The sequence below is a fragment of a genome, unplaced genomic scaffold (assembly GCF_019419815.1).
Source record: "Pyrus x bretschneideri cultivar Hongxiangsu unplaced genomic scaffold, Pyrus_bretschneideri_v1 Contig14, whole genome shotgun sequence".
Classification (NCBI taxonomy): Eukaryota; Viridiplantae; Streptophyta; class Magnoliopsida; order Rosales; family Rosaceae; genus Pyrus; species Pyrus x bretschneideri.
This window is the reverse complement of record NW_025999435.1, coordinates 6,966,830-6,989,708: the sequence shown is the minus strand read 5'-3', so window position 1 is coordinate 6,989,708 and position 22,879 is coordinate 6,966,830. Positions and strand designations below refer to the sequence as shown.

The 22,879-nt window shown below is 39.6% G+C and overlaps 1 protein-coding gene and 1 long non-coding RNA gene across 2 annotated transcripts; one reads left to right on the top strand and one right to left on the bottom strand.

Annotated features, from left to right (window-relative positions):
- Positions 1 to 1,064: 1,064 nt before the first annotated feature.
- Positions 1,065 to 4,691, bottom strand: LOC103962368 (probable sodium/metabolite cotransporter BASS5, chloroplastic). Its single transcript, XM_009375069.3, is given in 10 exon segments — positions 1,065 to 1,478; positions 1,628 to 1,710; positions 1,791 to 2,044; positions 2,129 to 2,216; positions 2,219 to 2,380; positions 2,450 to 2,643; positions 2,914 to 3,044; positions 4,093 to 4,163; positions 4,258 to 4,454; positions 4,554 to 4,691. Coding segments are annotated over 9 exon segments (1,242 nt in total). The 5' UTR covers positions 4,448 to 4,454; positions 4,554 to 4,691; the 3' UTR covers positions 1,065 to 1,409.
- A 5,264-nt stretch (positions 4,692 to 9,955) lies between these two features.
- Positions 9,956 to 18,109, top strand: LOC125475167. The gene is made up of 2 exons (XR_007256522.1): positions 9,956 to 10,022; positions 17,950 to 18,109. It is a non-coding gene; the product is annotated as an uncharacterized LOC125475167 (long non-coding RNA).
- Positions 18,110 to 22,879: the final 4,770 nt, after the last annotated feature.

The following is a 22,879-nucleotide window of genomic DNA, read 5'->3' as shown; positions in this document are numbered from 1 at the left end:
AAATCCATGTTGATGTCTGTCCAAACTCTTTGGGGAATTCGCAAGGGTTGCAACAACCCTGGTGGAGCAATGGTTTCCACCTTGTTTTGTTGGCACACCTGACATTCTGCCACATAATTCTTGATGTTCCTTTTCATTTCTTGCCAATAGAAGCCTCTCTTGACCCTTTGGTATGTCTTGAGTACCCCTTGGTGGCCAGCAGCAGGAGTACAATGGTACTCTTCTAAAATTTTCTTTTTCCACTCAGAGTGAGGGCTCAACACCACTCTTTTCTTGTAGAGCAAGAGCCCATTGTCAAGACTACACTTCCATAAAGAGGAGTCACTTGTGTCATTTATCGCAGAGTCAGCAACTTCTTTTTTTTTTGCTATGATCCACTCATCTTGTTCATTATTCCTTCTTAATTTATCGCAGAGAAGCAAGTTAGGTGTTCAATCGGTTAAAGCCTTATAATGGAGTGTTGGAATTAAGGGTTAAACCTCTATTTTAATTGTTAATCTCTAGCTTTTGTATGGTTATTATCGATCAAGGGTTGAGATTAAGTCTAGCTTCTTTAGGCCCAAATGTGAGCATGTGGCAGTGTCTCATAGGGCACATCTAATTGAATGGTTGAGATGAGTTCATAGACTCTCTCTTATATGTATAAGCCTAAAGGCTCTTTTTGGACAGTTGTGAATGAATGAAAGCACTACACACCGAAAGCATGTGTGTAGATTTTGGCCTAAATATCCTCTGAGATCATTCTCTCTTTCATCACTCTAAAACCCTTCTGTAAATCAGTGCACTATAATCCAACTCGACTCAGCTGTTGAAGCATCATTTGGCTGTTCTCACATGCATGCCAAAAGACGTTGCGCTATTTGCTGCCAACGATTGGAAGCTTGGTCATTTGAAAGGGGGCAAGCAGAGAGAGAGAGAGAGAGAGTTCAAGGTTGATGTATCCTTAGTCCCATTCTAAACATTTATATACAAGTGCTCATAACAAAGTCACTATTTTACCATTGAATCATTGACCACAAAAAATACGGATAATAAATCAGTCAATAACACTCAAGAGAGAGAGAGAGAGAGAGAGAGAGAGTGATTTTATTCAAAATGTGGAAACTCATAATTTTTACATTAGGAATAATATACAAAACAAGTTGATACAAATTTTAGCGCTTCGGAGAGGGATGGGCTGGTGTAGCTCAACTAGTTGAGAGCATTTACTTCTAGATCAACAATCCTAAGTTCAATTTATTCCGTACCCCACTATTGTTTGTATAAAATGAAAAACTTGAACAGTACAAAATCAACGAAACTACAGTCATATAGGTCTCCATACGGTTCGACATATAAAAAGAAAGCTCCCCATATGCAAGTCCTCAAGAATCACAGAGCCAACTTCCGACAATTTGAGACGGGCTTTGTCATTGTTCTTCTTTCCTTTTGGCCCAAACCATGACAAGGGAGAAGCCCATCAAAGACATGATCACAGTCTGCAGATCAAAGTACAATAGTGAATATCTTAATCTTAACGCAGAAGTTAGTGCTCAAAGAACCCTTCCGCTTGTAGAAGTTTGTGACATGATTTGAATTGGTGTAAAAAGAAAACAAAATTGGTAAATAAGTCAAGATATCGACTCACAGAGATTGCCGGAGGCACTCCAACGAGCGGATCTTGGAAAAATCTATTTGCAAGGGCCAAGGCCAGAAGGCTGCTTTGCATTCCTACAAAAGCAAATGATTAATTAGTGTCGGAAATTCCTAAAATTTATGGACTGATAAGTGATAAGAGACAAAGGTGGAACCTGTCTCATAAGATAGTGTTCTTTGTAGCGCTTTAACATCAGGTGCCGTATGAAAGACCACGCCAGTAAGAAAATAGCCGGCTACGAAAGCCGTCAAATGAAATGCTATAACGAGCAACAAAACAGTTAGTCCAAAAGGAGACATAACAGACTCAATGTTAATGGCAAGTGGTGCTCCAACACAGCAAGCTGTCACAAATACAGAGAGAGGAGGCAAAAATGGCTGAATAGCACCACATATTCGGGGAAGGAACCTGAAGGTGCAATTATATAAGACAAGTCAGAATCTCTCCAAATAAACTATGTTAAAGGAATATTATCCAGCGTTGGTGTCTCACCGATTCAAAAGCAAGCCTGCAGCAACTGGTGTGATTACAATCTGCATAATGCTGGACACCATTCCCCTTACGTCAACAGGCAGTCTCTTCCAATAAGCAACAACGATAAGAGTGGTGTGATAAATACAGCAGAAGCAGTAGATAATGACGTCATGACGATGCTTAGAGGGGCCATGGTAGGGTCCGTCAGAAAAGTAGCATAGTTTGAGAGCTGGGCGCCACTAACACAAGATACTAACATAATCCCAGCACCTGATCACATATACCAGTCAGCACATTCATTCTAGTGTTTTGACAGGGAGGCATGGTGAATATTCTTACCTACTGGAGTTGGAAGACCAAATATTGCTACTGCAATAGTGCCAAAAACATATCCAAGAATCGGCTTGACAAGAAATTGGCCAGTATAACCAGCTAAAATAGCTGCCGGTCTTTTGAAAGCTTCGAGGAAATCCTTTTCGCTGGAATTAACCCCAACTGCAAACATCAAAAACCCTAATGCAGGTGCGTAGTACCTGGACCGTAGAAAAAGGTTTATATAAGGAAAAAAAAATGGAAAATAGAATCCACTTCTTCTCTATCCCTATCTTTGAGTCTCTAGGAAAATAGTATAAATTCTTCGTATGTATTTCACTTAACAACCACATTCATCCAAACTCCATGTTTAAGCACAGTGGTTCAACAGTCAATTAATCTTCCTTGAAAGGAGTTCAGTTTGTCTAACCAATTCATCTAAACAAGGTTTAATGTTGACCAACTAATTCATCTAAACAAAGTTCAAGAACCTGTTGGTAAACCATGTGAAAGAAGGTGGAAAGACGAGAGCCAACAGCGTGCTAGCAAGGGTTACGTGTGGCAGAAAAGAATTTGATTTCTTCAGGACCTCCAGGAAAGAAACCGTAGTCTGTTGAGGGATCTGAAACAAGACATAAAATAACTACAATCAATATGACTCGAATTACTTTGTAAATGCCTTGTGTAGATGAACAGAAATTAATAAGGTATGTAAATGAAAGACGCCAAGTCGAAGTTTGGGTTGGTCTAACTTTTCCCATAAGTCATGTCTCTCTTTACATTTATTTCAGAGTGCTTCTGTTGACACCCATCCTGCTCATCACACCCACATATTTTAATACCTATTTTACCTTCATTTACTATTTTTTATATAAAAATAATTTGAGAAAATAAATTGACCACCTTCCCTTCACTTCCCTTCCCTTCCCTTCCCTTCCCTTCTCTCCTGCCGTCACCCCTTCTCCCTTCCCAGCCAATCAAGCGCACATTGGCGTGGTACCATGGCCAGTCATGATCGACCCATGTGTTTTTTTTTTTTTTTTTTTTTTAACAAACGATATTATCTACATTAAATGGAAAAGGGTCGATTAAGCCTCACAATAAGCTAGCATGTAATGTGATCGCTTTTGGTAAAAATCAAACCTAAAACCACTACTAGACTATAGTACAAATGGCAAGAACAAGCCCCGGGTTTGGTGCTCCAACAAAATGCATTGCAGTCGTTATAAAATTTAAGTTGACATTTGAGCTCAATTAAAGTTGAATTTTCTAGCATTAAAATAATAATTAATCTTCTAGCCTTAAAAAAATGATTAATTTTCTAGCTTTTAAAACATGATTAATTTTCTATCAGTAGCACAAGACATACGTGTTTACATTATCCTAATCATAATAAACGAATTTGGATCCTCTCCTGAGCCCAAGAAGAGGATCCTTCTGACCAAAAGATTTGAGTCGTTAGATGAAAATCTAACGGTTATAATTATTATAATTTTAAAGAAACCTTCCTGTTTGTAACCGTTGAATTTTCATCCAACGATCCTAGTTATTTGGCCAGGAGAATTCTCTCCTTGGACTCAGGAGAGGATCCAAGTCCATAATAAACTCGATGTGAGATCACAAAGATATTTGGGGAAAATAATGAAACAAGAGAACAGGGAGAGAGGCACCTGCGGTGGTTCGGATGCATAATTTTGACCCGAACCCGAATCCAACGAAGCCGAGAGCTTCTGCGATCGCACTGTACTCAACAAACAAAACATGATAAACCCAAATGAAAATATTAGATTTTTATTCAAATAAAAAGAGCAGAAAATGGCAAGACGGATACTAACAAGGAGAAATCGACCGGGAAGCAAGAGAGAAGCGTAGCGACGGCGAGATTGGGATACTGAAAGAGAGCTTAGGCAGCTGGATTTGAGGTGGATGGTGGATATTTAGACGACGCTGAATCTGCAAGTGGTGGCGGCGGTGGCTGTAGTGGTGGTGGTGGTTATTAAGAGGAGCATGCAATTGCAAGACCATTTTTTGGCTGCAGAGAAGGGAGGGAGGAAGAGGGTGAAATACTATCCTAGAATTACAAAAACTCTTAACTTAGGTGGCTCTTCCCCAAATACTCAAACAACCGTACAATTTCGTAGGGAGGGCCGGATTGTTCGATCTGGAAGGGCACTTGGCCTTCTAGGGCGCTTACCACAGCAAGCGGAGGAGAAAGACATCTCCGTCAATCGAACACGGCAGATCCGAAACCCGAAGAATCAGGCGGTGGAGGATTCGTGCAACCGAAATTCCGATTCCTGGGAAGGAATCCGATGCGATCCAAATCTCAATGCCCCATTAAACCCTGCAAGTAGCACAAGAATGGCTATGGAAGAAGAGGAAGGAGGAGGAGGCAGAGCTCATCTTTTAACAAACCACAGAACAAGTGCTCTTATACACCAAGAGTGACTACTGCTAGCTGGTACTTATATCAAACACTACTAAAAAGCAGGAATTAATCCTAATAATCCCACGATTAAAACCCCGAGTAGTGATTAAGCTAATCACTCAATATATACTAGATATCAGAACCGGCGGTTATGGAGTCGGGGAAGGGTAAATCGGGCGGGTTGATGAAATCGGTGGCTGAGGCAAAGGGACGAAGTCCCTGTTGTATCCTGGAAGGTCTCCAATTGAAAAAAATTAAGCAGGGAAGAATGGCAAACAACCGTGGAACTGTGAAAAAAATTGACAAAATTTTTGCCAAACAAAATAAAATAAAGACAAGGGGACCCGTTTCGAACTCATCGGGTTAGGTCCGCCTTTAAAGTGTAAATTACATTCTATCATCTCAGGTTTGGGATCTATTACAATTTTATATAATATCTTTAAAACATTTTACTTTCATATCTTGTTTACTATTTTATTTCAATATAGTAGCTCCATTACATTTTCTATTCATTGGTTCATTAAGAGCTGACGTGGTTGCCACAGTTGTGCCAAGTGGCTGCCAAATTTGTGCCATATGGCAAAAAAATAATTTTTTATTCATTTAAAAATATTTAATTATAAATAATTAAAAAATTTAAAAAAAAAAAAACCCACCCTAAAACCCATCTTCTTCCCTGACCACACCCTTTTCCCTGAAACCTAAACCCCCCCCCAAACCACCCCATCGAAAACCCCCTCATCACCCCCTCCTACCCCACCGAAAACCCCTGCATCATCTTCGTCCATCTCATAAAACCTCATCAACACAATCCAAAAAGGAGAAGAAGAATCGAAATGCGCGTTTTGCCTTATCGGTCAGCTATTAATAGGGGCGATGAACTTCAGGTACATGATCCTCGGCGGCGAAATCTTAGTTGTAAGTTTCTCTGCGATTGATTCATGTTCGTTTGATCATTTTTTGTTAATTTCGTGCTTCCTCTAAGAATTCACCGCAAAATATGAATTTTTCAATACTTTTTGAAGTTTTCTGTCGATCCTGATGAGGTTTTACGTAGTTCTAGCTTTGAATTTTGAAGTATATACATAGAGCTAGTGTAATTATTTGAATTTCTTTTTATGCTTTTTGAAATTTTGAGTACTTGATGTTCTTGAAGTCAATTCAATTCTGTTGAAATTTTGAGTACTTGAAGTACTTGATATACTTGATGTTCTTGGGGTTGGGGTTGGGGGGGGCGATGTTGGGGGGTTGCGGCTTGCGGGGGAGGTGGGGTGGGTGGGATGGGGGTTTAGGTTGCAGAGAATGGGGAGGGGGAGGGGAAGAAGATGGGTTTTGGGCTGGGGTTTTTATTTTTATTTATTTATTTTTTGTAAATAACTTTTTTTTAATTAATTATTTTTAAATGAATAAAAATTTTATTTTTTTTGCCATGTGGCACAAATTTGGCAGCCACGCGGCACAACTGTGGCAGCCATGTCAACTTATAACAGATCAATGGATGGAAAATGTAACGGAGGTACTATATTGAAATAAAATAGTAGGTGAGGTATGAAGTGAAATGTTTTGAAGATGTTGTATGGCATTGTATTAGACCTCAAACCTAAGGTGGTAAAGTGTAATTTACCCTTTTTTAAAATATAGGATATGTACTGCACCATTTCATTTTCAAACGGGTCCAATCCAGACCATCTAAATTGGGTCGGGCCCATGCCCACCCCTACTTCATGGGCTAAGTTGGATTGGCTAAGTCTCTATTTGGTATTGCTTTTCTCTTTTTTTTTCGCAAAAAACTGCTTCACTTTAAAGTTAAGCAATAAAAAAGAGTTTGGCAAAGTTAAAACATCACTTATTTTAAAAGCAATGGTCTTCAAACATCATCTTTCAAAAACAATGACACGCCCTAATCCCGATATCCCCAAATATCAAGATAGGCACGTGTTGGCCGACACTTGAGGGTGACGAAGCCATTTTAAACATGCATACAATTAAGAATACATAATTAGAACGAATTAAACCAAAGCATAATCATGTTCAGAGCATACAACTAACCAAGAATAATGTGAAAAAAAAATATTATAGAAAGGTACAAACCGAGAAATGGGCCTTACATAGAGGAGACTCGAAGGTGCCCAAGCAAGAGTGCCCCGACGCCGGGATTGTGTGCCTCGACTACATAGTAGATTTTCTGAAAACTCTAGCATGCGATGGAAAAGGTTCGTAAAACATATATGTGTAAAACAATGCTCGATGATGATGTTATCGCCGCCCTAAGGCAAATCCGTATATCTCGATAACTCTGTACTCACTAGGGGTATCATAGTGGCCCAAAGGCATAACCATCACCAAGGGTGAATCTGTACGACATTGGGTTATGCCAGTGAAGAAACCATGGTCCATCGCCCGAAGGTGAAGCTGTACGACTTTGGTTTACCCCAGAGAATAGGATATAACATAAATATATATATATATATATGTATGTGCAGTGGGTCCATCACCTACAACTCTGGGTTACGCCAGTGAAGAAATGGGGGATCCATCACCCAAAGGTGAAGTTGTACAACTCTGGGTTACGCCAGTGAAGAAATGGGGGATCCATCACCCAAAGGTGAAGCTGTACGACTCCGAGGTACGCTGGAGAATAAACATATACACATAACATATCACAACGACACTAGCCTTGGGCTAATGAAGCTGGGGCTATGTCATCAATATCATCAATTGTGTCATATGGCCATAGACGTCTACATACCCGGTTGTGTGTATGTGTTGTATGATAAACCGTTAGATAAGCACCAAAAACATATCTCAAAACCTGATATCAATCCGAAGCTCAAAATCTCAAAGCCTAAACTCATAAATCCATAATAAATCATATTCAAATGCCATAGAATTCCATATGCGAGAATCCAATAATTTATATCCTTTAGTAAAACGTAATTTCGATAAATCATAATATTTTGTAAAAGCAATTTAAATAAATCAGAAGTATGGAAATCCGTAAAAAACATAATATAAAATATATTCAATGCATGAAATATGTAATGCATGCAAGCCTCATATTTTATAAAAACATACAAATTTAAAAGGGGTCCACTCACAGATATTTTGTTTCACGGAAGCCGCTTGAGCCAGTGAGGATGGAGTCACTTCCCATTGATGCAGCTAAACACACATAGGGACAATTTAGTAAAACTAAACTAAAATGATGGAATTTGGGAAAACGAACAGTAAATTCGGATTCGGCATGTTGAAAAACTTGAAGAGGGACCTCGGGTTCCTCCACGCGTTGCCACAAGGTGGCGGCTCAGAAGGCCACGTGCCACTGCATGTGCTGCCACGCCCCAAGTTGAGTTTTCGGCACCACATGTGGTCGCCGCAGTGGACTGCGGTGGAGCACAGTACCTCCGCGAAGGCACTTGTGCTCCACACGCCGACCATGGCAGTCCTCCACGCGTGTCCATGCATCGACCATAGAACTTGGGTTTAGCTCGGGTTGGGTTGGATCTGGGCTAGGGTAAATGGGTTGGGCCTGGGTTACTGGGTAAATGGGCTAGGGTTAATGGGTTAGGCCAATTACATAGCCCCTGTAATACCCTGAAAATTTAAATATATGAATATGTGGAGAAAAATTGAAAATTATTGATTTATGGTTATGAAAAATTTGAATTGAGAAATTTTAAAGTTTTGTTTCAAGAATTTATATTAATTTATTTGAAATTAGATTTTAATTAAACTAGTTACGAAGTTTGAAGTTTGGAAATTAATTATTTAAAATCCGTAAATCTTCGGTTGTCACTCTTAATGTTTTTGAATTGAGCTTAACACCACGAGCGCGTAGGCGAAGGCCATTCGTGAATCGAGACGAGAAAGGATAAGTTATGGACGTTATAAGTTTTTTTTAAATAAAATAGGAATTTAATATTTTAGGAAGGAAGAAAATGAGAGAAGAAAGAAGAAAAAAAAAACGATGTAGAAGTTGCCAGATGGCAACAAGGGAGATGTGACAGCCCGTCCCGAATTATTTTTTATCGACAATGTGAAATGTCTATTTTGCCCTTGGACGTTGAGATGTGGTGTGTGTGACATGCTTTTAGAGGTGGACCAATATGTTAAGTCCTAATTGTCTGGACCAAATTAGAACTAAATTTTTCCTAGTTTGTGGTTGGTTGTTTTGTTGCCAACTAGGACCACATACACTTATACATACCCATACCCTTGCCCGTTGACCTTTCTCTCTCCTCCCTCTCTCGGTTTTCATCCATTATCCGTACAATTGTACAGTCAATTCGTGAACCAATCAATTCAGGCACGGATCAAGGTTTTGGAAGCCATCTTCGTGTTCCTTGTGAGCTTAGGAACACATCCATACCATTTTTAGAACGTGAATCTTTTGAAAACCCAAGAACCCAGAAATCCCATATTGTGAGCACTGTTCATCTGATCATGATCGTGGAATTTTTAGTGAGCTTTAAGGTTCTAGAAAGCTTTAAGACGTCTTCACGAAGCTCGGGGAGTAATTTTGAAGTGTTTTGGACGTCGGGAAGCTTAGTTTGACGAGTTTCAAATTTTGGCCAACTTATCGTGGGTTTTTCTGGTGAGATCTCGTTGGATTTAAGTCCTAAAAGTGGTAAGGTTTTGTTGTACTCGTGGTAAGCTTTATTTTGGTACAAATTTCATGGATTTTGGTTAAGAAATGAGAAAGATATGAAGTTTTAAAGTTTTTACAGAAACTAGTGAAAATTTGAGTTTAAAACGATGGCGACCGACAAGGCTTGCCGAAGAAGGAGACGAATATTTCGTCAAAGTTGACGGAATATTCTAACGGCTTCAGGGAACGCCGTTAACTTCTATTAAAGTTTTAATGGAATATTCCAAACGGCAGTTAAGTTTCCATCAGGGTTGGCCGCGCATAGAGGCACGTCTGGCCATGCCTTGGCCAGCGCGTGGGTGGTCGAAATTTTTTTCTAAAAATATGGGGATGTTCATGAGGTTGAGTAGATCGCGTTGGTATATTCAAACATCCCATTTGAGCATTGTATAAGAAGTTATTAGCTAGTTTTGGTTATATGCTTGAAATAACGTTTATATACTTGTTTCGCATATAGGTGAGACCTATCCTCAGGGCGAGTGCAGTCAATCGAGGCTTGGGGGCTACGACCTATCGACATATCAGTGAGTGGGTTTTTGGTTTTCCGTATATACCTATATACTTGAGATTTTTCCCAGAAAATGAATTTGAATGATTATACGTTTTGAAATGCCATGCAAAGTATCTGCCTATTTTATTTATGCAATAGTAGTTGCATATATTTATGATTGGTGCTGTAGACGCATAGGTAAGTGTTAGGTAAGTTCATAAATTAAAGATATGAGATTGCTTTAGTTATGCGAGATATGATGTGATGCATTGAGAGCTCATAAACCTGCAACCTGGTGTTAGTGCTCCCACCCAGAGTTAGGGCACAGTCCTTCACGTGATGTTCACCTCCCGTACCATATGCTCACCTTGGATCCAAGTTAGGTGCACACGCTTGTCGTACAGACCATTATAGGTGGTTCTGACTTGTAAGTGACCCGCGATCATTCACATAATCTTCACGTGATCGTAGCACTAGAGCATATTTATTTTACACCTAGTCTTGTTGTACATACCACTTTAGGTGGTTCCGACTCATGTGCAGGATTTGATATGATTGAGATTGGTTATGAGCTATAGACTCAGTCGTGCATGTCACGTTAGGTGGATCCGGCTGATATGATATCTGGCATTGATATATTTTAACTGGATTTCTTATGGCATTTCATTGTGATACTTTGGCATGGTATATTTCTATGGATTTTCATCCTAAGCATGATTTCTAATATAGCATATATTATATTTTATGGGAAATTATACAGGTTTTACGGCGAGGGGTTAGAACTTCTGAGAAATGAAATGATTTTGAAAAGCTTTATTTTTGCCCACTCACACTTTCTGTTTTGCGCCCCTCCAGGTTTTAGGTAGAAGTGCTTTGGTGGCTCACGGGGATTTCGACAGTGGTTCTAACAGAACATCACAAATGTAGGATCACCCTTGGCCGTAGGATCACACTTAATTTCGCATTAGCACCTTATTTTAGCTAGTACTTTTAGTAGTTTGGTTTTTATTCACTCGTATTTCTCTATGTCATTATTGCTTCCACACTATGCACATGGTTACGTCACTCTTACGTGACGGCCAGCACACCCTGATTTAGGTCGGGGTGTGTCAGTTATTATCAGAGCCTAGTTTTGCAATCCTGCATATCTTGTGAATTTTCTAATTATTTTAGTGTCTTTTGTCAGAACTATGTCGCCTCGTAGAGATCTATGTCCTTCTGTTGAGCCTAGTTTCCCCGATATCGCTTAGTTAGGGGAAGCTATTGCTCATGCTATTCAGTCTTCTCTTCGTCCTCCCCAAAGGACACCTCTTGAGACTATTTATAATTTGAAGCTGAATAATTTTATTGGAAATGAAAGACATGAATGAGCAGAGCAGTGGCTCAACCATTTGGAAAAGCTTTTCGTGATGCAGAGTCAGGGGAGTCTTCCTCCTGAAAGATGGGTTGAGACGACTACATGGTTCTTAGGTAAAGAACCAGCACCCCGGTGGCGACATGAGGCTTATCAATTGACCCCAGAGGAAGTTGCTAACTGGGAAATGTTTAAACAGTTGTTTCAGAAAATGTTTATTCCCCCTGAGTATATTGATTGCAAGAAGCAAGAGTTTACTCAATTGAAACAGGGGAAGATGACGGTGAATGAGTATTGCAGGAGATTCACTGACTTGTCTTGTTGTCATCCAAAGATTGCTGCCAATCTAGTGGAGATGTTACGTCGTTTTAGGCTGGGTACTAAAAAGAAATGGCGCTTTATGGCGACCACTACTTACTATGCTACTTATCAGGAGTTCTATGAGATTTTATTGAGGATTGAGGATTCAGAAAATATGCCCAGTGAGAGTGAAGAAGAAGAAAAAAAGAATGGGAATTAGAGGAGAGATGATAAAGGTAAAGGTCAATATTCTCAATGACCTCGCAAGACTCAGAGCTTTAAGAGAAGTGGAGCTAGTTCCAATTCTTCCAGCGAAGGTTTTAGTGCCTCTGGTTAGATGAGAGGTGGTAGATTTTCAAGAGGTCCTGGATTCCAGAGGCAGGGGGATGCTAGTAGAGGAAGTGTTCTGTTGTACCGCAGATGTAATAATAGGCATTTTGGAGAGTGTAGGCTGGGCAGCAGTGGATTTTACTTATAAGCAAATGGGACATAAAGCTATAAATTGTCCCCAGAATCAGAAGAGACCCCAGCAACCTTCTTTGCCACCACCAGCGCCGATCCAGCAAGTTCCAGGGTTTGGTAGTTATGGACAGATGATTCGTGACGGTGTTTACCATTATCAGGGTGACGCCACTCATTATGCTTTAAGACAGTATCAGTATTCCCAGGATCCTTATTACCATAGTGGGTATCCTCAGTGTCCTGGAGGGTATACGCCGTATCATCCCATTCCAGCTGGTGGATCTCAGTGGTACCAGGAAGGACAACCCCAACAAGTAGATATTGCTTCCAGTAGTGCAGGAACTTGAAGGCAATCTGGTCAGCCAAGTCAGGGACAAGGTGTACATGGGCGAGGTAATCAAGCTAATAGAGGTCGTGGGGGACGACAACAAGCCTAGGGATGTATTAACAATATCTTTCTGTAGGATGCTCAGAATCATCCGAACTTGATCATGGGTACGTTAAACATTCTTGGTCACTTTGCTAGAGTTTTAATTGATTGTGGTGCTACACATTCTGTCATTTCTCATACATTTGCTCAAGTGACGCAACCTCATCATACACCTCTAGGGTATGATTTAGAGTTTGCTATGCTTAGAGGGGAGATATGTTATGTTGATTGTGTATATCCAGGATGTCTAGTGATGGTGGAAGATGTAGTTATGCCAGCTAATTTTATCCCGTTAGATATTGTTGATTTTGATGTGATTTTAGGCATATATTGGTTGCATTATAATCGTGCCAATATAGATAGCTATGGGAAAAAAGTTACTTTCCATCGTCCTGGATTACCTGAAGTTACTTTTGTGGGTGAACGTAGTGGGGTGAGGCATGGTGTTATTTCGGCTGTAAGAGTAAAAAAGGTTGTTATCAAAAGGTTGCGAGGGATATTTAGCTTATGTAGTGTTGAATGATGTTGCTCCTAGTAGTGTGGAGAATGTTAAAGTAGTTAGACATTTTCCTGATGTATTCCCTGATGATTTACCTGGATTGCCGCCAGACCGAGATGTGGAGTTCATTATTGATTTGCTTCTAGGTACGGATTCTATATCTTTGACTCCCTATAGAATGGCTCCTGCAAAATTGAGGGAATTGAAAGTTTAGTTGCAGGAATTAGTCGATAAAGGTTTTATTCAGCCTAGTACTTCACCCTGGGGAGCTCCAGTTTTGTTTGTAAGGAGGAAATGACGGACTTTGAGGCTATGTATTGATTATAGGCAATTAAATCGGGTAACAATTAATAAACTGTTATCCATTGCCGCGTATAGATGATTTGTTTGATCAACTTCGAAGTGCCTGTGTGTTTTCTAAGATTGATTTGAGGTCCAGTTATTACCAGTTGAAGATCAGCAGTGAGGATGTTCCTAAGACCGCATTCAGGACTCGTTATGGTCATTATGAGTTTCTTGTGATGCCATTCGGATTAACGAATACACCAGCAGCTTTTAATCGAGTATTCCAGTCATATATAGGCAGGTTTTTCATTGTTTTCATTGATGACATTCTGGTACACTCTAAGTCTAAATCAGATCATAGTCGACATCTTACCTTGGTGTTGAAAAGATTAAGGGAGCATCAATTGTACGCTAAGTTTAGCAAGTGCCAATTTTGGTTGAATCAAGTGGCATTTTTGGGACATGTTATATCTGCTTAAGGTATTCAAGTAGATCCTCAAAAGGTAGCAGCGGTGGAGAATTGGGAACAACCACGAATCGTCACTGAGGTACGGAGTTTTCTTGGCCTAACAGGCTATTATCGACAGTTTGTTAAGGATTTTTCAGTCATTGCTTTGTTATTAACAAGGTTGACTAGAAAAGAAGTTAAGTTTGAGTGGGATGATAATTGTGAGCAAAGTTTTCAGCAGTTGAAGTATTATCTCAATCATGCACTTGTTTTAGCACTCCCAGATGATAGTGGCAATTTTGAGGTCTACAGTGATGGTTCCCTAAATGGTTTGGGATATGTGTTGATGCAACATGGTAGGGTGATTGCTTATGCTTCACGACAATTAAAGCCTTATGAGATGAATTACCCTACTCATGATCTAGAATTAGCAGCCATTATCTTTGCTTTGAACATTTGGAGACATTATCTTTATAGTGAAAAATGTAAGATCTTCACAAATCATAAGAGTCTCCAGTATCTTTTTACTCAGAGGAATCTTAATCTTCGGCAACGGAGGTGGATTGAGTTACTTAGTGATTATGATTGCACAATTGAGTATCACCCTGGTCGTGCAAATGTGGTGGCTAATGCACTTAGTAGGAAAACTCCAGTTAAACTTAATGCCATTTGTTATTGTCATTTTCCTCTTCTTGCTGATTTAAGGTCCACTGGAGTGAAGTTAGGGGTGGAAGAACGAGAAGAAGACTTACTTGCTAATTTTCAAGTTAGACCAATTTTAATTCATCAAGTGCTTGAAGCCTAAATGGATGATGAAGAGACCCAAGAAATAATTCAAGCAAGGAATCGGGGGAAGAAGAAAGACTTCAGAATTCGAGAAACTGATGGCATGCTTATGCAGGAGAGTAGAATGTATGCGCCAAATAATATGGAATTAAAGAAAGCAATTCTTGATGAATCACATATTTCAGCTTATGTAATGCATCCAGGAGGTACTAAAATGTATCATACCATTCGACCATTTTATTATTGGGCAGGTATGAAAAAAGAAATTGTTAAGTATGTGAGTAGGTGTGTCATTTGTCAGCAAGTCAAAGCAGAAAGAAAGAAGCCTTTTGGATTGATGCAGCCACTTCCCATTCCACAATGGAAATGGGAAAATATTACTATGGATTTTGTGTACAAGCTTCCTCGCACACAGAATGGTTATGATGGAATTTGGGTGATAGTTGATCGGCTTACTAAGTTAGCATATTTTATTCCTGTGAGGGAGAAGTATTCTTTAAGCCGATTAGTTGAATTGTTCATATCGAAGATTATGAAGCACCATAGAGTTCCAATTAGTATTATCTCGGATCATGATCCTTGATTTACTTCTAAGTTCTGGGCAGCATTCCAGAAAGCTTTTGGTTCGAGATTACTTTATAGTACAACATATCATCCTCAAACAGATGGACAATTAGAGATGACCATTCAGACGTTGGAAGATAGGTTGAGATCTTCAGTATTGCAATTTGGTGATGCTTGGCATAAGCGGTTGGATTTAATGGAATTTGCCTACAACAACAACTTTCATTCAAGTATCGTTATGTCACCATTTGAGGCCCTTTATGGCAAATTTTGTCGTACACCTTTATGTTGGTCAGAGGTTGGCGAATGAGTGTTGGTGGGCCCTGAGATTGTGGATGAGACTACTCAGAATATTCAGGTAATTAAATCTAACCTGAAAGCGGCCCAGGATCGACAGAAGAGTTTAGCAGACAGGTATGCCACTAACCGGGTGTATAATGTAGGTAATTGGGTGTTTCTGAAGTTATCACCATGGACAGGTGTTGTACGGTTTGGAAAGAAAGGCAAGCTAAGTCCTAGGTACATTGGACCATATGTGATCACCGAGAGAGTTGAATTACCTCCAGAGTTGTCCAAAGTGCATGATGTTTTCCATGTTTCCATGCTTCGTCATTACATCTCAGATCCATTGCACGTGAAACATCCTCAACCATTGGAAATTAATCCAGACTTGTCTTATGATGAAAAGCCAGTGACTATTTTGGATTGGAAAGATAAGGTTCTAAGAAATAAAACCGTGCGCCTGGTGAAGGTTTTGTGGACAAATCACTCAATGGAAGAAACTACTTGGGAGTCAGAGGACCGGATGAGAGATATGTATCCAAGGTTATTTTATGATTATTAGTGGATTGTATTTATTGTTTGAATTTCGAGGACGAAATTTTCTTAAGAGGGTAGGTTGTGACAGCTCGTCCTGAATTATGTTTTATCAACAGTGTGAAATGTCTATTTTGCCCTTGGACGTTCAGATGTGTTGTGTGTGACATGCTTTTAGAGGTGGATCAATATGTTAAGTCCTAATTGTTTGGACCCAATTAGAACTAAATTTACACATACCCATACCCTTACCCGTTGACCTTTCTCTCTCCTCACTCTCTCGATTTTCATCTATTATCCGTACAATCGTACGATCAACTCGTGAACCAATCAATTCAGGCACAGATCGAGGTTTTGGAAGCCATCGACGTGTTCCTTGTGAGCTTAGGAACAAATTCATACATGAATCCTTCGAAAACCCGAGAACCCAGAAATCCTAGATTGTGAGCATTGTTTATGTGATCGTGGAATTTTCAGTGAATTTTGAGGTTCTAGGAAGCTCTAGGACGTCTTCACGAAGCTCGAGGAGTAATTTTGAAGTGTTTTGGACGTTGGGAAGCTTAGTTTGACGAGTTTCAAATTTTGGCCGGATTATCGTTGGTTTTTCCGACGAGATCTCGTTGGATTTAAGTCCTAAAAGTGGTAAGGTTTTGTTCTACTCGTGGTAAGCTTCATTTTGGTACAAATTTCATGGATTTTGGTTAAGAAATGAGAAAGATATGACGCTTTAAAGTTTTTCCAAAAATCGACAAAAATTCGAGTTTCTGATGGCGGCGACCGATGAGGCTTGCCGAAGAAGGAGAGGAATATTCCGTCAAAGTTGACGGAATATTCTAATGGCGTCAGGTAACGCCATTAACTTCTGTTAAAGTTTTAATGGAATATTCCAAACGGCAATTAAGTTTCTATTAGAGTTGGCCGCGCGTCAGGGCGCGTCTGGCCGTGGCTTGGTCGGCGTGTGGTGGCGCGTGGGTGGTTGAAATTTTTTTCTAAAAATATGGAGATGTTCATGAGGTTGAGTAGATCGTGTTGGTATATTCAAACATCCCATTTGAGCATTGTATGAGAAGTTATTAGCTAGTTTTGGTTATATGCTTTAAATAACATTTATATAGTTGTTTCGCATATAGGTGAGACCTATCCTCAGGACGAGCGCAGTCCATCGAGGCTTGGGTGCTATGACCCTTTGACATATCAGTGAGTGGGTTTTTGGTTTTCCGTATATACCTATACACTTGAGATTTTTCCCAAAAAATGAATTTGAATGATTATACATTTTGAAATGCCATGCAAAGTATCTGCCTATTTTATTTATGCATTAATAGTTGCATATATTTATGATTGGTGCTGCGGACGCACAGGTAAGTGCTAGGTAAGTTCATAAATTAAAGACATGAGATTGCTTTAGTTATGCGAGATATGATGTGATGCATTGAGAGCTCATAAACCTGCACCCTGGTGTTAGTGCTCCCGCCCAGAGTTAGGGCACAGCCTTTCACGTGATGTTCACCTTCTACACCATATGCTCACCTTGGATCCAAGTTTGGTGCACACGCTTGTCGTACAGACCATTATAGGTGGTTCCGACTCGTAAGTGACTCGCGATCATTCGCACAGTCTTCACGTGATCGTAGCACTAGAGCATATTTATTTTACACCTAGTCTTGTCGTACATACCACTTTAGGTGGTTCCGACTCGTGTGCGGGATTTGATATGATTGAGATTGGTTATGAGCTATAAACTCAGCTGTGCAGGTCACGTTAGGTGGATCTGGCTGATATGATATATGGCATTGATATATTTTAATTGGACTACTTATGGCATTTCATTGTGATACTTTGGCATGGTATCTTTCTATGGATTTTCATCCTGAGCATGATTTCTGATATAGCATATATTATATTTTCTGGGAAATTATACAGGTTTTACGGCGAGGGGTTAGAACTTTTGAGAAATGAAATGATTTTGAAAGCTTTGTTTTTACCCACTCACACTTTTTGTTTTGCGCCCCTCTAGGTTTTAGGTAGAAGTGCTTTGGTGGCTCACGGGGATTTCGACAGTGGTTCTAATAGAACATCACAAATGTAGGATCACCTTTGGGTGTTGTATAATTGGTACTTGTCCTGCCTAACTGCACTTAGGCTACTTATGCTCTAGTTGTGTATTTCACACTTAATCTTGCACTAGCACCTTATTTTAGCTAGTACTTTTAGTAGTTTGGTTTTTATTCACTCGTATTTCTTTATATCATTATTACTTCCGCATTGTACACATGGTTACGTCACTCTCACATGACGGTCAGCATGCCCTGATTTAGGTCGGGGTGTGTCAGGAGAGGGAGGAAAGGAGAGTGCGGGAAAGAAAAAGGAGGGGGAGGCAGCCATTAGGAAGGGGGAGAAATGAGGGAAAGGAGGGAGGAGACGGGTCGCTTTCGACCCGTGAACCATCAATTTTGACCTAATTGTATCTCCCTCATCCGACCTCCGTTTTGGGTGATCTTGGTGTCTATGGAAAGATCTCGACGAGCCCAACGTCCTTGTGGTATTATTTTTCTAAATTTCTAACTCAATTTTAAAATTCGAAGCCACAAAGTTTCGATTTGTCCTGCGAATGTCACCATTTACCAGTGATTCCGACAACGAATACCATCAGTCCCCACCACCAATAAACTTCCCTCAACCCCAGGGGCAAGGCCCAAGGATTGGTTGGGGGAGACGAAGCTATTTTGGAGTCAAATCAAGAACTCCCAAAATTAAGGGTTTTCAACAATTTGTGGGCAATTTGAGGTGTTTTCCGGCCGAATTGGACTTCAGCCCAGGTATAAAAGTTGTTTCCCTTGACTTGATCTACATTTTTGTAAATTTTGGGAATTTTTAGAAATAGTGAAATTTCCTAACGAATCAGGGTAGCCGACCGCCACTTGCGACGGTGCGTAACCAGTGAGCCAATGATGTCCTTTTAAGCTAATTTCAATATTCTGAATCCATATTTGATATGCATTTGGTGTGACTCCCTTGTTTGAACCTAGTTAGTGATTGTTAGTCACTTGAATGTTTTTTTGGAAATGAGTTAGGAAGTGAATGGTGAACTATGAAGGGCTTGATCCTGCTCAAGGATATGTAGATAGTCTAACAGGGGTTAGATGCAGCCCTAAATAATCGAGAATTAATCTTTTGTTGAGAAGTTGTTTTAATAGAAGAAATTTGGGGATTTAATTGATAATTTAATCCTATATTTTGATAATTAAAATATGGATATAGTTTTGTGAGAATTAAGAATTAAGGAATTGAAGCAAAGAATAATGATTGATGGTAGTAAATTAAACAAGAGTTTAAATTGGGCTTATCATCAGAATTATTTCCCGAAAATAAGTATTTTGGGGGCGGGGTGTTACAGGCCCAAAGGTTTGGGTTGGGTTTTGGATTGGGTTTAGGCCTGAATTAGTAGTTGGGTTGGGTCGGTTTGGGTTGCGGGTCAGGTTTGACCCGATTGGCTTATAGGTTACCGAACCCAACGAAGGAGAAAGCCGAATTTTGGGAATTTGGCCAGGAAACTCTCGAGCTCCGATCGAGCTCAAAACTAAACCAATCCTTGCAACCCAATATATCAAATTGAAGCCCAGGATACAAGGAATCAAACTTGTCAAAAAACTGGGGAAGTTCCCCCGATGTATTTTTGTGCTATTTCGTTCATTCAAGACATGTACACAAGATCAATATCGAACCATAGGAATAAAATGAAAGGCTTTTTAGGATTTCCCGAGGCTTACCCCTAATTGGAAATGCAAGAGACTCGTAGAAGAATCCTTTGAAAAAGGTGATGAACAATAGCATAAGCTCTTGCATAGTGTTGAGCTCTAGCTTGAAGGTGTTGATCCTAATTTAGTGGTCGTGGCAGGTCTTAGTTCATGGTGGTGTGCTCATCGAAAAGGAAAGTGGTGGTGGTGGTGTGGCATCCATGCTCGAGGAGAGGGAGAAGATGATGGTGGTGGGGTCGCTGTTGCTGTTGTATCCTTGTATGTGTGTATAAGTATTGCTCGGGAATGGAGAGGAAAAGGGTTGCAGAGAAGAGAGGTGAAGGAGAGTGTTTCCTAGGAAGAGACAAAAAGGAAGAGAGGGAAAAAGAGAGAGAGAGAGAGAGAGAGAGAGAGTTCTAGTGAGAGAGAGAATTCTAAAGAGAGAGAGAGAGAGAGAGAATGAGAAAGGTCACGGGCAAAAGGAACACCCCAGAAAATGGGGAGAAATCTGCCACATGTCGCCATCCTAATGGTCCATGATGGAGAAATATATCCAATTGTAAAATCTTCATTTTAGCTCCAAATTCACTTCCGCTTGCGCCCACACATTCGTAATGATGAGTACTACGAGACTACACCAAGGGAATGAATCTTACATGACACGACATTTCGGTCAACAAAAGTCAACATGTTTGCCTCAGAGGGTATTTTCGTAAATTCATGAATTAAAATTATAAAAACAGTAATATTTGGGGACGAGTCGTTACGAACAGTATGTAGGTTGTTTTTAAAAGCTGCTTTAATAAAAAGCGAAATTGAGTCTTTAATGAATATTTTCAATTCCTGTAATATCCTCAAATTTAAAATTTTGACATTGTTTAATCTTATATACTCACTTTACCGCTAGGAGAACAAAGTGACCGTCACCACCTACTACTACAAACACTAACCTTACGATGAGTTTTAAATTTCATAGACGATGAGTTTAATACTCAGTTATTCTCATATCCCTAGTATAAATATAACGTTGCATAAAAAAACAAAAACAAAAACAAAAACTACCAGATATACCTTAATTCTTAAAATATTTCAAATTAGATTTGTCAATCAAATATAAAAGATTTCAAACTCAAATTGAAATTTAGTTTTAGAAACCCATAAGGTGGCCTTTCATGTATTTCTTAGTAATAAGCTTCAATATACTATAAACAAACCTATTCATATTGTAAAAAGGAATTCCTATTCCTATTCATATTGAAAAAATGTCACCTGTTCATATATATATATATATATAGCTAACAGCACCTCAGTTGCCATATACACAACAAACTTTATTTCTTATAGTTAAGATGCAGGACCTTAGTAACTATGTTATACATATCATAGCAGAAGAAAGGGATTGCCCCGATTATCAATTGCTTGAGGCTCTTTATGGCTCACTTTTTTGGAATTTGACAAGAAGCGACGGTTTAAATACTCGAGGCGTCACGCCACACGTTACCCTCGAAAGAACACAAGAATTTGGTTTTGATCCATATCATGCGAATCAGGATCAAGCCGCGGCAGCAATGGATCGAAGCAGAGAACTGACTCGACTGGAACAAGAGTTGGACTCACTGTTTGTCAGGCTGAATGATAGGCTTTCTTTCATGATCTTTGGCCACTGGACGAAAGGGCCACAAGGTTGAGGGAAGAGTGGGAGTCACTAACTGTAAGACAAAAGAATAATGACGTGCTATCTGCTGATATTCAAAGACTGGATTCGTTTCAACTTCGCCTATCGAGCGTTGGGGTTGAAATATTAAGCAATACTACTGAAGCTGCGCTTGCAAGAACACGGAATACGAGGGCTTTTGATATTGTGTTAGAAGCGGCTAGGATCGAGTCATTAAATGAAGCAGTAGCGTTGAGGCCATGGCCTGCAAGCAAAGCAGCGGTCGAGGCCTTGTAGAAGTTGGTATTTGATGAACGAGCAGATGGTTCGAGCAGCAATCAATAGTGTGTGGTTTGCTTGGAAAAAGATGTTGGGTGGAGAGCAAGTCACTCGGTTGCCGTGCTCTCATATGTTTCACGGAGACTGCATTGTGGAATGGTTAAACCAGTGTCATACGTCCCCGGTGTGTAGGTTCAAGTTGCCAGCAGAAGCAAACTCAAACTGATGATGATTTTACAAATAATGTACGGATACGATTACTGGGAGACAGATCAATTACTGTATAATTCAAATAATTAGATTGAATTAGCTTGGAAATTTCAATTTTTTTCTTGACATTTGTATTTCTTGAGGTAGTGAATTCTTGAATTTCTCTTGCACCTAAACCATTGCACTTTTTTTTCTTGGCCAAAGTTGCGCGATTAGGATCTAACTAATCAAATTATTTTCTGATCTCTAAAATACTCTCAACTAAGCTATTATGCATTGCTTGTAGGAATTAATAAATAAATGCCCTTCATGATCATGAGCAGTACAAAAAAAAGCGTGAAGAGAAATTGAAATTAGTATTAGAAACAAGTCATATACCAATTTCTTAATCTTAAGTTGAAGATAATCTCTACAAAAAATCATTCGAATTGAAAGCCGTTTAGTCAGTCAAATGTACCAAATAAATCAGCGGTGTAGGTACCACTAGAATATTGTTAGAACTCAACATCTTATCCACTCGAATATTGGACCACACGTCCACTAGGATATTGGACCTTTAAGGTTTAGTTTGTGTTGATTCCAAAGGTTATTGAAGATTTTACTTGATAAAGTTTGTGTTGTATCTATAGGGATCAACTTAGTTATACTATTCTCTCTTCTTATTTTTCATTGAAATTTTCTTCTTCTTTCTTTTTCTTTTTCGTTTGTGACATTCATGTTTCTTCCCTCTTCTACAATCAATGAACCAGTATATCCGCCTCTTCGAGAAACCTATCAGCGAGTGCTGAGTTTATCCACTGCCTCAAACTCAATTCTTCAGCAAACATTTCATCTGTTACTCCCTTGACGTTAAGCACAAGCTCTTACATCTCTGTTCTGTTAGATAAAATAAGCTGCATCGGAAGACATTTTGATACATTAACATAACTCGTAACACAGGTGTGATTGCAGACATACAAGTTTAGGTTAGGTGATCTCACCTCTTTCACATTTTCGATGTTTTGATGTAAATATCTTTCCGTAAGTGTCCTGTTCGACTTTTATGAAGCCCTGAGCAGCAAGAACTG